General features: G+C 37.6%; 1 protein-coding gene across 1 annotated transcript in view; it reads left to right on the top strand.

Moving 5' to 3' along the window:
* The window catches only part of EFL1 (elongation factor like GTPase 1), a 1,877,823-nt gene that overhangs the window by 605,121 nt on the left and 1,256,845 nt on the right, over positions 1-15,857 (top strand). Inside the window, exon 15 of the mRNA XM_044077803.1 lies at positions 4,255-4,390. Within this exon, the coding sequence (XP_043933738.1) occupies positions 4,255-4,390 (136 nt within the window). The remainder of the gene's footprint in view (positions 1-4,254; positions 4,391-15,857) is intronic.

Genomic DNA, 15,857 nt, shown 5'->3' with positions numbered 1-15,857 from the left:
TATATAAACAGCAGAATGGTGGCCATGGTAGTCGGAATCTGCTAAGGAGTTTGTAACAACTCACCTGCCAAATCAACTAGCCCTTAAAATGGATGGAGCTGGAGTGATGGGCCCATCCCTTGCTATTGCCAGTGCTGGGAGCAGAGGGGGGCTACGCCTCTGCTAGAAGGAGGGCCACTCTGGTGGCACTGAAGCCCAGGGCGTGGGCCATCATGGAGCCACTAGAGGTGCAGATCTTGGATGTAGTAGCAAATATTCAAACGGGAGTTCTGAAGGCCAAAGTGGAAAAGGTTTCCATGAGAACAGCAGTTGAATATGGTTCAGTCAGTTTTGAGAGGTAGGCTAGCACCATTCTGAAGGGATGGTTGATGGCCTCCATTGCCCTCAGATGATAAAAGGAAAGCTGGTTCAGATCCCCAAATCTGGAGTGGAGGGGATGGGCTTCATGTGGTATTCAATGTGGTAAAGCAAAGGAGGCCCTGGAAAACTGTATACTAAAGCCGGTTTTCCATCTTCCTGTTTTCTTTCCTGATTCTATAAGTAAAGGAAAAGGGATACTTCATACCTTGGATGTCCAGAGTGAATGCTTTTTTTAAAATGCTAGAAAATTACCACTTGTCACATGTTCCATTTTCTAGCTGTTTATGTTGGAAAAGAAAGAAAAAACTTGACTTCAGTGTAAATTAAGAGTATTAGTCTATACTTCCACATGTGTAATAGTTGGGAAAATTGTCATAATTTAGTAGATGTGATCAATAAACTTTTACGTCCCAAAGGATCAGAACATTATACTACGTCTAGCCAGCCTATATCTTGTTACAGTATAAACCTCAGATGCACTGTAATCAATAAAAAGGATTTTAATATCACTAGTTAACAGCAGTCACTGATAAGAAGCCCCACCTCACATTCAAATCATTTGTGCATACTGCCCAGAACTACTTTACAATATAACATGCAATTTAGTTCAGTAAATGTATTATATAAACCTTAGAAAGAACAAAAACATTTGTTTTACTTGCATTTAATTTTAATTCCTTTCATTATACTTATGAACAGTAATGACCAAGTGGGGGAGTTGTGCTTTGCAGTCTTCCCACCAATTTAACACAGGCAACATACTGCCAGTCTTTTTTAGCCACTTCCTGTTGTAAAAGCAGATTTCTAGTGTCTAAACTGCACCTTGTGGAAATATTTTACAATTTTTCTGTTTAATTGTCTTTAATTTTACATTATTGCTGGTCTTCTTCATCATGTCAACCATCTTTAGTTCAAGTCCAAAGTAATCCTTATTTTTTTCTAGTCAGCTTCTGGACATTTTTTCTGTTGCTCATTTTTGTTTTGGTGAAATAATGAAAAAAAAGTTTCACTGGCAAGCTCTGCCTGTGAGCTTTGTTATTCTAAGAAGAATAAAAAGCAGAGTCCCCTCCAGCTTTCTGGTTCATTGTTTGCTGGTATAAACATTTTTATTTCCTTCTTAGCCTGTTCTGCATCCAAAAATGTCTCATTCTCCAGGAAAAATTATCCTAAAAACAGGACACAGCAACTTGAACTGCACACCTGCCTGCCGACTTCCGGAATGCAGTGATAACATTGTTTCTCTTTTGTTTGGTGTACAGTAACTAATCATTTTCCACAAACATTTTGGTGTCCTCAATTTTAATACTCTTCCTTTCTTCCACAATTTTGCCAGAGCAGTTCTTTCTGCTGGTATGACTGCATCTTTACTAATATGAGTCTTTCTTTCTTTCTTTCTCATGGTCAGAGCTGGAGCATACACACATTGTGCCCTTTTAATTAATAACTCACTGTGGAAACAGTCCAGTCGCTTATTTGTAATTTCATAAAATTAATGCAGTGTAGTCCTTCTGTTTTCTCTGGTATAGCAGAAGATCTCGGGTTTTACATATTCTGTCTTCTAACTATACTATATTGTGAGATGGTTCATCTTGACAATTTTCATATTAAGCCCATCTTTGCTGTCTTTTCTACATCTCTTTTCTTTCTCATACTGGGAAAGCTCTAATCAACCTGCTTTCAGAGTGCAGCCATCTTGGAATACTGAACCTTACAAGGGTTATCTCTTCGGCCACAACTAAGGAGCAACTGCAACAGCGTTTCTCCCTCGTGGGGAAAGCACAGATTGCCAATACACTGCCATTATTCCAGGCCACTTCTGCCTATGGATGTGCTGATATTGCAGCAGTAACCTCACTGTTCAGGTTATCTTTGGAAGAATGACACCATTATTGTTGTGTAATAGTGTTTGTTTCTTCTAAAAGAGTCTGTAAAATGGTGAGCAGTAAATGTTTCATAGGACTGCAAAGACGTGAATTGCATTATTCTGGACTCTAATGGTAATAATGGTAATTCATAAGTATGTGAAATTTTAACCTTTGTTACAGGTAGTATGTAAAAAGAGGTGTGTGTATGTGGTAGTTAAACTAAGGACTGTGCTCATTTTGAATTGTGATGCAGATCTCATACTAAAGCTAACATTCTGCCCAATAAAGCTGAATTCACAGTTAACATAAATACATCAGTCGCTGCCTTCTTCAAGTTCTGCTTATGTTATACAGTAGATGATAGTAATTGTATGAATGAACCACTTTCATTATAAAAAACTTTTTGAAAGTACTTGAGTCCATATGCATAACAACACATCTTGTATCTTAATAGCTACAGTGTGTCCCACGAGTTAATGATAACTGTAGATGATGATTGCAGAAACTGATCGCATCTAATAAATGCTAGTTTTGTTGTGCTTTAAATTACTGGCAGTTGTGGTCAGCATAAAAATCAGATTATTGAAAATGCAGTAGATTGTAAAAATAGGGAGAAGAAAGTATTTTATTGTATTTTTAGATAATGAAATAACTTCCATGCTAGAGCTCTTTAAAACATTTGACTTCAAAACCAGTTTTCATTTTTATGATAGAGATGTGAATTTTATGAACACTGTGTTACAGAAACTTTTGTGCACCCCTTGGAGAATTGACAACAGCATTTGCTAAATTAACATGTAGTTTATGTGGCTTACACAGAAATGGCTTACATGATTTGTTTTGAAATTGCCTTCTTATGCATAGTGGATAATCATTTAAGTTATGAATCCTTCAAATTGTTCACCTAGAAAATTATGCTTTAATGATATATCATAATGAAGTTATTTTTTATACAAGAACTATAGTAAATAGATTTCTCCTTGAGAGCAAAACATAGGAAATTGATTATTTTTATTACAGTTCAGGAACAAAATGTTAATGTTTTCTGATTGGGTACCCAGCAATGCTTTTAGTACATCTTGTAACCACCTCTAAAGCCACCACAACTTGAATTAAGAAATGGATTGCCTGAGACTTGGCAGCCCTATAGTTCAATTTTTTTTGGCAGTGATCATTGTATTGCTTTTGATCAGTTCTGTGGTTTCCACCATTTGCACTGTTTCTGTTAGCTGTATCCTCTGTCATTGCATACATTATTGATTGTATGGAATGCTTTGGAATGTGTAATTTTTTTTTCAAATTCTTATTTACTAATCAACATCTGCACGATTATATAGCTGTTTTATTAGCGGTATAGTTGTGATGTTCACAAGTGTTAGTAACATTTATATTATCCCACCCAGAATGTAACAAGAAAAATATGTATTTATTTACTATGAAGTAGTATAGTTAAGTCGTGTGCTACATTATTTATTTATTCCTTCTCCAGTTGTGTGCTTAATGCAGTTCAATGTTATTTTGTAGCTAAAGCCTATCCTAGCTGTCACTAGATGCAAAGTTGAGAAACTAATCCTGGATACGATGTCAGTCTTGTGGCAACGCACACACAGCATGCATGCCTTTAGACTATTTAAGAAAATAACTAGTTCACTTACAGCAGGTCATTAGGGTGTAGAAGGAAATTGGAGCATCCAAAGCAAACCTACACAAATGGAAGGTAGACCTGCAGATTTCACATATAGGGTACCCCAGCATTAGATTAATCTGTGTGTGATTTTCTTTTTGCACATTTAACTGGCAAACAGTGCAGTCATTTGCTGAGATTATGCTTTGGCAAGTTTGTCTTTACTACATGGCTTCTAGTACTGTACTGTAATATTTTTGTTTGATTGCTTTATTGAAAGCTAAGATGCTGTAACATAGTAAGAAGCTGTGCAAGAAGCTCAGATGCACTTTTTTTTTTTTTGCTCAGTGGGAGATTTTGTATTGCTTGCTGAGGACTGTTCAGTAATGCCATCTCGTTTCTCAGTTACCTCTAGGGTGTGCTCCTACAGATGGCTTTCCACCCATACCTCACATGGCTTGTTGCACTCTGGAAGATCTCTTCTTGCTGATGGGACGAGAGCTGGAAGATCTACAGGAAGTACCTGCAGGCAATGTGTTAGGTAGGGTTATGATTTACAGTTCCAAGGTAATAGTGTACTGACAACACAGTTAACCTTTATTCTGTTGAGTAAAGCTTTTTTTTTTTCTGGAAGTCTGTAGCAGATTGGTTATTCACCAAAACATAAGGAATATCTGAGTTATTAGTAGCTTGATCTGCAAACTTGTTTAAATGCTAGTTTTCCGGATGTGTAACCATGTTGCTTTTCATCTTAATTCATTTGGAATTTCTTTTGAACTTAGCAGTTTGTAATTTCTAAAGCAGTTCTTTCCCCTTTTGGCCAGCTTAGTGGTTTAGAAGACAGGCTCCCATTTGTGATTCATAAAACATAGGTTCACATCATAGTTTAGATGCAGAAAAAGTGATCTGTGAAGAAATGTACTGAGTGGCCAGAGAAGGCTGTGCTGTTTTTGTTTTGTGCATAAGAGCCCTTGGTTTCACCACCTCTGGATGAGGTCATTAAACCACCGTGTCAAGTAACTGTCAAAGGGTAGCTTTGACAGATGTACCTTCAGTGGACCATACATGTGGAATCTTCAGAGGTTTGCAACTGTTGCAATGTGTTCAGTGGGGATAGTCACGGGGGGGGGGGGGGTGCTACAGCATGTGGCATAATATAGAATGCTTTTCAGCTGTATGTGATGATCCCATCTCTTTAAGCCTCTAATGGAGTAATAAATGGACATATTGTACAGGGAAGGTCTGAGTACATCTGTTCTCACATGGGGAGGAGGGGATTTCAGAAATACCTTCTCCTATTTGTGTCCCATGACTTGACAGTAGGATGGAATGGGTATTATTAAAATTCAGTAATAAAAAAAGTAAGAGTTAAATTTGTAGGCTGTATTTATAATCAAACAATCCTTGGAACAGATTGCACTTCTCTTCAAATGCTTGAGCATTCTTTAAAAAGTAAAACACTTTAGTGTGAGAGAGAGAGTATCATACTTAATACTGTCAAAGCTATTTAGGTAAATTTAGGTAAATATAGTAAGAGAGAAATGGACAGGTAACATAGATTTTGTGTATGAGCTGTGTTTACTAAAGTAAATTAACATGTATTGAGATTTGCCCTAAACCATGGGTTTTACTCATTTTATTTTATTTGCTGCTTTACCTGAATGTCATCATGAGATGAAATAGTATATTTAATTATTATTTATAACTATTAATGCATGTAGTGTTTGCTTAATTTTGTTAGCATGGGTAGAACACTGATCTCTGGACTATTTACAGGCTCATCCTGGAAGCAAAGAAAACCAAGCTAGGAAGCATAGTAGAGTCATACAAAAATAAATCATCAGTCATAGATGCTTTAACAGTGTAGAACGTAATATAATCACTAGCAGAAATTTATCAATAGAAACTATCCTTAATCAAATTAGTTTGATCTGATGTAATCTTCATTTTATCCTTGACAGATGGGACGGATGGGTTTGGTTCTGATCTCGGAACCGATTTGGCCATTACTACAACTCACATCAGCCAAAAACTCTCGAGCTTCACCTCTACCCACAGTCCCTCTCTCACAATTTCCCCAGATTTCATTTGCTGCTTTTCCAAATGGTTGCATTTGCCAGTGCTCTCAATTTTCAGTGGGTTTAGGTAAACATTCATTTCATTTCAGTTCTTATAGATTTCTCTCTATTTTTTTCTCTCTTCTAATTAATCCCCTACCCTATAATATTTTATCTGTCTTTTTCCCTTATTTCTTGCACGTAGTGTAACCTTAAATATAGTTGATACTCTTTCCCCACACATGCTAGTGTACTTTCCTTAACTATCATTCTTAACATTTCCTCCTTCACTTTCTTTCTCTTACAAAAAAAAACACCTTTCTTTCCTCTCCTCTTCTTCCTTCTATGTGAGTAAGCATGTGAGTGATTTTCTTCTAGCCATAATTTTTTTTTTACTTTGCTGAGAAAAAATGCCAGAAGTTCGGCCTCAAAATTCTATCGTCTGAATTCCATTCTCTTTGCATCTATTACTAAGGTCCCATTCGTTTGCAAGAGGACTGCAGCATATGTCATGGGTTCAGTCATCGAGCCCTCGTCAAAAGACAAAATAAACTTATTGTGAAAGGATTGATCCTTCAGCCTTTAGTGAAGCCTTATCTTCTGCAGGCAAAGCTGAAACTGACATTTCCTCCCCTTTGTACACATCTTCAGTGGACAATAATAAAGAGAAGTCTCTCAGTTCCAACCTTTCTGTCTGTTCCAAGACCTAAGAAACTGAAACTCTTAGCTCCGAAGTTATCTTTGGAACTAGAGGCCTCTGGCTGTAAAATTCTGGTGTTGACAACTGCTCCAGCACTGATTACTCTTTCAAGCCGTTTGACGTTGAAGGCCCTAGTGCAGGACAAGACTTCTGCTTCACCTATCATGACAAAAATTCCTGATTCTAAGGACATTTTTCCAAGGACCTCCTATTCACAATTCATAGACCCTTTTGCTGGTGAGCTTCCAGAAGTTTTTTCTGCAGAGGCCTAAATCTCCTTCAGCATCATCTGTCTGCTCCATCAAAAGTCTTTTTGAACTAGACATGGAGAGACTGGTGAATAAATTCTTGTGGGCTAGAGGACTTTCAGGCCCCCTCACTTCAGGTCTTGGAACTGAGCCTTGTTTTACTCCTTTGACCATTTCTCTTCTAACCTTCGAGGTCTTAGAGTCATCTGTTCCAAATCTCCCGGCACCGACTGTGCCGGTTCCTGAGCTCTTCGCATGTTCGGAACTGGTAATCACCCTGAGGTCTTTGGTGGCTTTGGATGCGGAGACATCTGCCATAGCTACCCTGTCAGTTCTGGGGGGGCAGGACTCGACTGCAGGGTTTTCGGAGCCATCTCTGCTCCTCAAGCTTTAGTTCGAGTTATGTCTGCTCTGGCTTCTGTCTCGAGGGTCGGCTCTTCTGAGTGGGAAGTGACCCCCATCCAAAGGCAGTCTATCTCTGTTCTAGACTCCCTTCTCTCTTCGTGGGGGCCGGCCTTCAAGGCAGTGCAGATGGCAATCTCATGGTGACTCAGTTGGTACCTACCCTCTTGGAGCAGGTACCCCTCCATAGCTCTGTTATTCCACCTGCCTCTCCACTGGGACAGAGAGTGCTGAAGTCTCAGGTTTCTCAGACTCAAGTTCTGTCATCTTCTGACACCTCCCCAGATTTATCCCCCTGAGGAGGTTCCTCAGAAAAAGAAGTGCAAAAGGAAGCACTTAGATTCCCCCCAGGAATCGGTCACTGTGGACACAGATTTTGATGAGGGGGAAGGGTCCCCACCTGAAGATGTCTCCTTTGGAGACATCATAGAAATTTTAAAATAAAGGAGTGACTGGAAGTCCCAAAACCTTTCCTCAGAGGAATCTGATTACCTGCAGGCTTTCAGCACCTGCCTATCTACCTCTTAGGTGACTCCACCCACTAATGAACTACTTCAATTGATTTCACAGCAGGTGTGGAAGACTCCAGACACCATTGAACCCCCATCTCCAAGAGACCTGACAAAATATTGTCTGCCCCGGAGGTTAAACAGTTCTGGGCCAAGGAGTTAGATGTGGATGCCATGGTCGTAGTGCTACCAGAAAAAAGGAACTCCCTGAGGAGAGTTCATCTCTCCATTTGCCCAACAGGGAGTCTATGTACAGATTTGGGAAAGCAGGTCTGCGCTTCATTGACCTTCGCTATATGGTCCTTGAATTTCTTGGCACACTTTACAAGACTTCAGTGGGATCCAATTAAGGAAATTAAGGAACTGATAGATGCCCTGGTGGGAGCTGTAACTGAGGGTGTTCAAAAGAAAGTGGTTTCCCAGTTAGCCACCCTGGAGTCTGTGTCTAATTCATCCATGAAGCAAATTGCACATACAGCTGAAGGGACTTCCAGAACAGCAGATACAGGTGTAGCCATAAGGAGACGCACCTGGATGCACCTCTATGACTTTGCTGAAGCATTTAAGTCTTCTTTCTTCAATGCTTCCTTTGAAGGAACATCCTTGTTTGGCCCAAAAGTAAAAGAGACTTTATCCAGGTGTGGGAAGGATGGTGAGACCTTTTATGCTGTGGGCGTACATTTCTCCACCCCACCCAAAGGTCCTTTTCCCAGGAACCAGAGGACTGGTGGAAAAATGTGGTTCAAAAAAATCCAAGGCCCTTTCCAGGACACACGTGGAGGGAGTGCCCCCCAGGGGCAGAGGGAGAAATAAAACAGAAGATCACGCACAGCAGAGGTGGTCCGCAAAACCAGGGTTTCAGGGATTCCTTTCCAGGAAAGCCCTTTCAGCGCTCCTGAAAGGAGGCCCAATTGTCTTCCTCTGGAGGCAGTTGGGGGATGCTTGTCCTTGTACCTAAAGGCCTGGCTAAAGAAAACAGTTTCCTGTGTGCAACGGATCATATCCAGAGGCAGTATCATTCCCTTTTTCTCATCCTCCCCCTGTACACAAGAAAATCTTTGATGTTCCACACAGAGGGATTCAGCAGTGCAAGAAATTCAAAAACTGCTGGACAAGAGTCATCCAAGAAGTCCTGTCAGACCAGAAAGGATCTGGAACCTACTCAAGATTCTTTTTATTGCCAGAAAAGACTGGGGACTGGAGACCGATTTTGGATCTCAGCATGCTGAACAAATCAGTTTGTCAAACAAGTTCCAGATTGTTACAATATAATCAATTCTTCCCTTTCTGAATAAAGATGACTGGATGTGCTCAATAGATCCTTAGGATGCGTATTACCACATAAAAATGGACAAATGCTCCAGGAAGTTCCTCTGCTTCTGTCTGGGAGCCAGTCATTACCAATTCAGAAAACTGCCCTTTGACCTTACCACAGCCCCCCAGGGTGTTCACCAAATTTATGGCAGTAGTGGCAGCTCACTTGAGACTGTAAGAATTCCGGGTGTTTCTGTACTTGGACGACTGGCTCATAATCACTTCAACCAGGCATCAGTTGATATTAGCCAGAGATTACACTCTCAGTATCTGTGCCCATCTGTGGATTATGGTAAGTCTTGAGAAGTCACATTTAATGCCATGCAAAATTTAGAATTCATAGGGGCTATACTAAATACAGTGACAACTATACATCCCTTCCTCCAGAGAGATTGCAAACAATAGCAGTACAAGTTTAAAAGATAATCCACAGAAAGAGAGCTCCTGCCTGACTAGTTTTGCAAACTCTAGAGTCAATGGCAACATCAGTAACTCTAGTACCTCTAGTCAAGTTCCATATGAGAATTCTGCAATGGCTACAAGCTTCTCAGTGGTCTATCCTTCACCAACCCATGTCAGAACAAATTCTGTTCAGCAATTATTGCAAGAGAGATTTTCTTAGTGGATGGATTCCAAACAAATTCTCCATGTTTGCCACTTTGTTCTTTCAAAGCCCACAGATGCCTCCCAGATGGGGTGGGGGGTATTTTCTGGTCAGTACTGTCCATGGCACTTGGTCCCCGTTAGAGGCCAACTTGCACATCAGTGTCCTGGAGCTAAGAGTGGTGCTTCTAGCATTGCAGGCCTTTCAGACAGCTCTTCCTCGGGGGATAATTGCAGTTCAGACAAACAATACATCAGTAGTTTAATACATCAGCAAGCAGGGGGGAACCAAGTCTTTTACCCCCTTTGTTGAGAAGCCCTCAGAGTGTGTCAGTGATTGATCTCTTCCAACCATTTTCTAATAGCAACACCCATTCCAGGGAGTTCCAGTGTGATTGCAGACAAGCTGTGCAGATGTATCTCTCAATCCAGAAGTGGCAAAAATTATCTTTCTTCAGTGGGATCGACCTTGCTGCGATCTGTTTGCTTACCTCCTAAACAACAAAGGCAGCAGTTACTTCACCATGATTTCCCCTCTGGAGAGGTCACCCAGAGACACTCTCCTCCACAATTGGCTCCCCATTCTCCTGTATGCATTTCTCCCAATTCATCTAATTCCAAAATTTGTACTGAAAGCGCTTAGGTTGAGAAGCACAGTAATCACATTGCACCCTTTTGGCCTTGACAGATTTCGTTCCCCTTCATTTAGCCTTATCTGATTTAACAACCTTAGATTCTGCACCTGTTTCCAAACCTTCTTTCCCATTCAGATGGACTTGTTCACCCAGACATTTTGAACCTCAAGCCGACAGCGTGGTTCCTCCAGTTCCATTAGTTGACAGGCATCCTAATATTTCCTTCCCAGTATGCCACATCCTCTTGTCAGCTCATAAACCTTCCACTCATAAACTGTACTCTAGCAAATGGAAGAGATTTACCATTTGGACTGATGAAAAACATTAACCTCTTTTCTGCTTCTTTAGAGCTTATTTTAGACTTTTTAGCCTCTCTTTCCATGCTGGAGCTTCCCCTTCTACCATCAGATTACAGTTAGCTGCAATTTCTAATTCTAATTTCCATGATGGTTTGGAAGAATGTTCTTTAACCTCGCATAGAGTTTTATAAATCATTCTTAAGAGACCAGCTTTTGTTGAACCCCCCTTTCAAAGATCTACCTCCTCCTTCGGGATCTGCACTTAGTATTACAGGCCATAATGCATTCTCCGTTTAAGCCCTCTGCAGAGTGTGATCAGAACCTTTTGTCTTGGAAGACACTGTTTTTGGTAGCCATTACCTCTGCCAGAAGGATTTCAGAGATACAGGCCTTGTCATCTGAACCTCCTTATCTGATTTTCCACAAGAATAGAGTTTCTTTATGGACAAACCCCTCCTTTCTACCTAAGGTAGTATCAGAGGCTAATGTGATCAAATGATTAATTTACTGGCTTTCTTTCCAACCTTTTCCAGCAAAGGAGAATATTCCTTACATTAACTTGAAGTTCATAGACAATTATGTTTCTACCTTCACAGAACAAAAGACATTTGAAAATCAAATCAACTATTTGTTTCCTTTTCCAGTGCAAAGTTGGGTAAGCCAGTCAGCAAGGTAACTCTGGCTAAATGGCTGAAAGACTGCATTTCATTTATTTATGATCCATGTTGACACTCCCGGTCAACAAATTTAAATAAATAAATAAATAAAATAAATGATAAGAATAAATTAACCTTGGCTAAGCCCGTGAAAGCACATTCTACAAGATCTGTAGCCACCTCTTCAGTTTCCAGTCTAGAGCTTTGATGGATGAAATATGTACAGCAGCTACTTGGGCTTCTCCCTATACCTTTATTATTCATTACAAATTGGACTTGGTCTCTAGGGGAAGAGTGTCTTTGATTCATTGGTGCTTAGGAATATCCTTCCATGAGTCCACCCAATATTTTAAGTAGCTGGGAACTCTGTCCCATCTGTCAAGGATAAAATGAAGGTTGACAACAACAGATAAAGAAGTTATGTACTTACAATAATGTTCCATCTCTGTTGTCTGTCTTCATTTATCCTGGACTCCCTTCTCTCCATTCTGACCTTTAAAGATTTTTTGGTAGAGCGGATTATATATCCTTGAATTATTATGATTTTTCAAGCACAGTAGATATGGTTTCCATTTGGGCTTCCTTTCTAATGTGTGTGTATGTGTGTAGATTTTATATATATATATATATATATATATATATATATATATATATATATATATATATATATATATATATATATATATATATACAGATATAAATATATATAGAAATAGATGTGTTTATAGACATTTCCGCAAACTCGAACTCAGGTAATTGTGAGATAGGGATTGTGGGTACAACTGAAGATCAAGAGTTTTGGCTGGCACGAGCCGTAACAACAGCTGAGGTATTACTGAGATTGGAACTGAATCCATCTGTCAAGGATAAATAAAGATCGACAACACAGATGGAACATTATGGTAAGTACATAACTTCTCTTCTTTATATACTTGGTCCTGTGAATCAAAATATAAAAGAATTGTGTATGTCAAGCAGTCAGCAGCTCTTACAAGAATTTGAAAATGCATTTCCTTTAAGATAGACCTAACCAAAAAGCTCCAACAGCAAATGGAAAGAGCACGTCTAAGTTTACGTCAGGTGTAGAACTGCCATATCCTCTTATACCCAAATAAATTAAAAAAAAATAATACACACATGCGCGACAAGGAAAATAGTCTAAACTAATGATACAATTTATATACATTTAATTTTAACATCAATTCAGACCAAATTTTCTCTCTTATTTAATTTGTCATGTTGAGATTCCCAAAAGGATTAAAATGCTAAATATTATTTTACAAGCATCGAGAATTTGATAATTTAATTTCTGAATTATATTCAATAAAAACTAAAGATACTTGCAATAGAAATTTTGGAATTTATTTACTAAAGAATATTGTATAGCTTTAACAGAATAAAATATAACTTCTTTCATCTATTGAAAGCACATCCTGGATATTATATTGCAGTTTATTTACTTGGAAATTTTTATTTAGAGCTTTTTTGACTCCTGTAAGGGTAGTCAAGATGAGAAAAGAAAGTATTTCTGAATGTTGGAGATGTAAAAAAATTCTTTAAAGCTAACTGGTCACATATGTTTTATGATTGTTCTATGGTTTATATATTTTGGGAAAAGGTACAAGATTTTTTCAAATCTTTATAGAATGACACCTTTACTTTAACAAAAGAGAAGGTTTTGTTTAATGTTTTGGAAATAAAAATAAAAAAAAAGAATGTTCTTATTTAGTATGGACAGTACTTGCTGTGACCAGGAAAACTATTACAGGAAATTAGAATAATACTACAGAATCAAAATTTGAAGATTTTCTTATCCTTCTGCAAGACACTGCAAGCAAAGAAACATCTGTAAAAGAAAAGAGGATTTTCCTTAAACTTTAGAATAATAATTGGCTGAAAGTATTAGCCCTCATTAAAACATTCTCATCTTAATTTTAACAAATTTTAATTTTCTTTATTCTTTTTTTGTATGGCTTGTGTTATTTGTTAATAATTTGATCTCAGACATTTTGTTTATAGTTAATAGTTTGTTAATTTGCTTTGAAATAATGTCTTTTTACTTTGTATCTATTTAAAAATTTGAATAAAATATTTTAAGCAAAAAAAAAATAGAATTTGAAAATACAAGTTAGGAAAGTGAAATAGCATACATGTATAATACTCACTAGTGACACAACATTTTTTTCATGTTTCAGCTTTAAATTCCTTTTAAACTAAATATATGCTATGGATTGAATTTATATTTAAGGAAACATAATTTAGTGGTAGTAGTATCTGCTAGGTAATATACCCTAAAATAAGTGCTGGGGCACTTTATCAGCATTTTCTTGTAGCAGCAAATAAAAAATGCCGTAAAGAGATAACCAAAAAGTGTAATTTTTGTTGTACAATATTTTAGTAGTAGTAAAAAACTGAGTGCTTTGAAAAAAGGAGAGCTGTTAATTCATTTCTAACTGAAATAGTGCTTAAGAAAGCAAATAGCAATTAATCAGAATTGCAGTTCTGTAGATGAAACATAACGGCCATGTCCATTCCCCAGCAAAAATTCAGTAAGTGAATTAACCTTCCATACAATGCTTTTTTTTAAGCCAGAGAATGTTATAGTGTAAACTAATAGAGGTCATAGCAGTGCTTCAGTAACTTATCAGCCTTAGTCCTTTATTTTATAAGCTAACCTTTTTGCCCATATTTAGTAGTTTGCAGTCATAAAAAGTAACAGAAGAGCTTTTGTAACATTAATACAAGTTGGTTTATATTTGAGAGTTGTTGCATGAAAGTGACTGAGGATGAAGTAATGTAGAAGACAAGGTTGAGTCCAGTCAAGTGCATAGCTTTATGTTTGCCTGAATGGTGACATGAAGAGAAGCACCTTGAAATTATTGGCAAAGGATGAGGGAATGTCATTAGCATTTACCTTGCATGAAGTTTGCCCACTTATATTATTGAGGTATGTGGAACATCAGGGACAAAGATGATCGTGAGAGTTCTGAATTCTGAGTCACCACTTTGACTGTTTTTCCACTGGGACAGTTGTGTCAGAAAATAAGGAAAAAGTCAGTGGCAGCTTAGGATCAGTTAGTCTGTTGAACAGTATATGGTAGTATAAGGAATAATAGGACAAAAAGAAAAATCTTTGCATGAGAAGGGTCAAATTGTTTAAATTCTGTGAAGGACTATATTGGATTTTGGGCTGTTTTTGTAAAGTCTTTGGGAATAGGGTAATCTTCAGTTACTGGCATCAGTTCAAGACAAGGCTGTGGGAAAGCTGAGAGTAATATTTTTACAGTCCTGCTATAAGAATGAATGAGTATACTTTGGTAAAAGAAAGAGCTGTTTTATTTGACCAGGATTTTTCTGAGCAAACTTGTTCACAGTTCTCATTGGGTATCACATAATGCCACCAGAAAAATTTAAATATAAACTTACTTTTCCAGCAGTTCTAAATGTATTTTTTTTAAATAGGGAGGTGATGCTCATGAATTCTCCATCTGCTGTGAAAAGTGTTCATAGTTTCTGCTTGGTAATAAACTTTGATTTGAAGGTGTTGAATGCTAAGTTTGTTTCTTGAACTCGTGTATTATGTGGTTTGTATGTATTTGAGGAAGACTTTGGTTCATATTCTTTGCCAAGTGAGGATGAAATAGGGAGTAGTGTTTTTCATTTTTGGAAAAGGTATATCCACTGGAAAGAAAAAGTGTTGCCACCCAAATAAAATTGACTGTTTTTCAAGTCAAGTGTCCTGCTGTATGATGTATGACTACATTCATGACTTTGGATTTGGTTGATGGATACATTTTTGCTGTTAACACTAAGGGCTGAAGTTAATAGTGACTTGACCAGCTGAGACTTTTGAATGAATTTCTAAAAGTGCTGTCTCTAGAAGGCTGTGATTAGTAGATCTTTTGTTTAATTATGTTTTTATTGTTTTGTTTGTGAATGTTGACTTTAGTAATATGTTCTGAAATGTTAGATGCTATTCCCAAACATTTATAGATGTTTTCCAAACACTGTGTTAGTTATGACAGTGAGTGTTTAGCATAAATACAGTATTAATCAATAGTGTGAATTATAATGTTTTTACTGCCTAGAGGAGTTTAAACTGTTGGCAACCTTAATCTTTTTAAGTAGCCTTTTGAGTATGGTTGGATGACTATACTGATATGGCTATATTAAATAGTGGGTTATTGAATGTAATTTTGCGTATGGAAGAGTTAAGCTCTCACTTTTTTTTCCACTAAAGTGAGGTTTAAATGAGGATATTAGTATTATATTTTTATGTATGTTTATATTTCTCAGAGTGATTTTTAACTTTTAAATGTTTCTAGACATTTGAAATCATTAAAGGTGTTTAGGATTATGAACAGAGTTTTGTTACTAGTTATTTTGTGTGAATATAGTTTTACTTAACATTTAGAATTTCTAAAGCTGAAATACATTAAGTGGAAGATTCCCTACATGGCGACTTTATATAATCTTAGGGATTTGCGAACTTTATTAAAGTGACCTTAATTGTTGTTTTCAGACGTATGTTGTGAATTTTTGAGATAGTTAATGCTTTTATGTAATTAAGGTTCATTTTCCCAGT

The sequence above is a fragment of the Protopterus annectens genome, chromosome 7.part0 (genome assembly GCF_019279795.1).
Source record: "Protopterus annectens isolate FY-2018-M chromosome 7.part0, PAN1.0, whole genome shotgun sequence".
Classification (NCBI taxonomy): domain Eukaryota; kingdom Metazoa; phylum Chordata; order Ceratodontiformes; family Protopteridae; genus Protopterus; species Protopterus annectens.
Note: the sequence above shows the minus strand (reverse complement) of the source record. Positions and strands in the feature narration are given on the sequence as shown.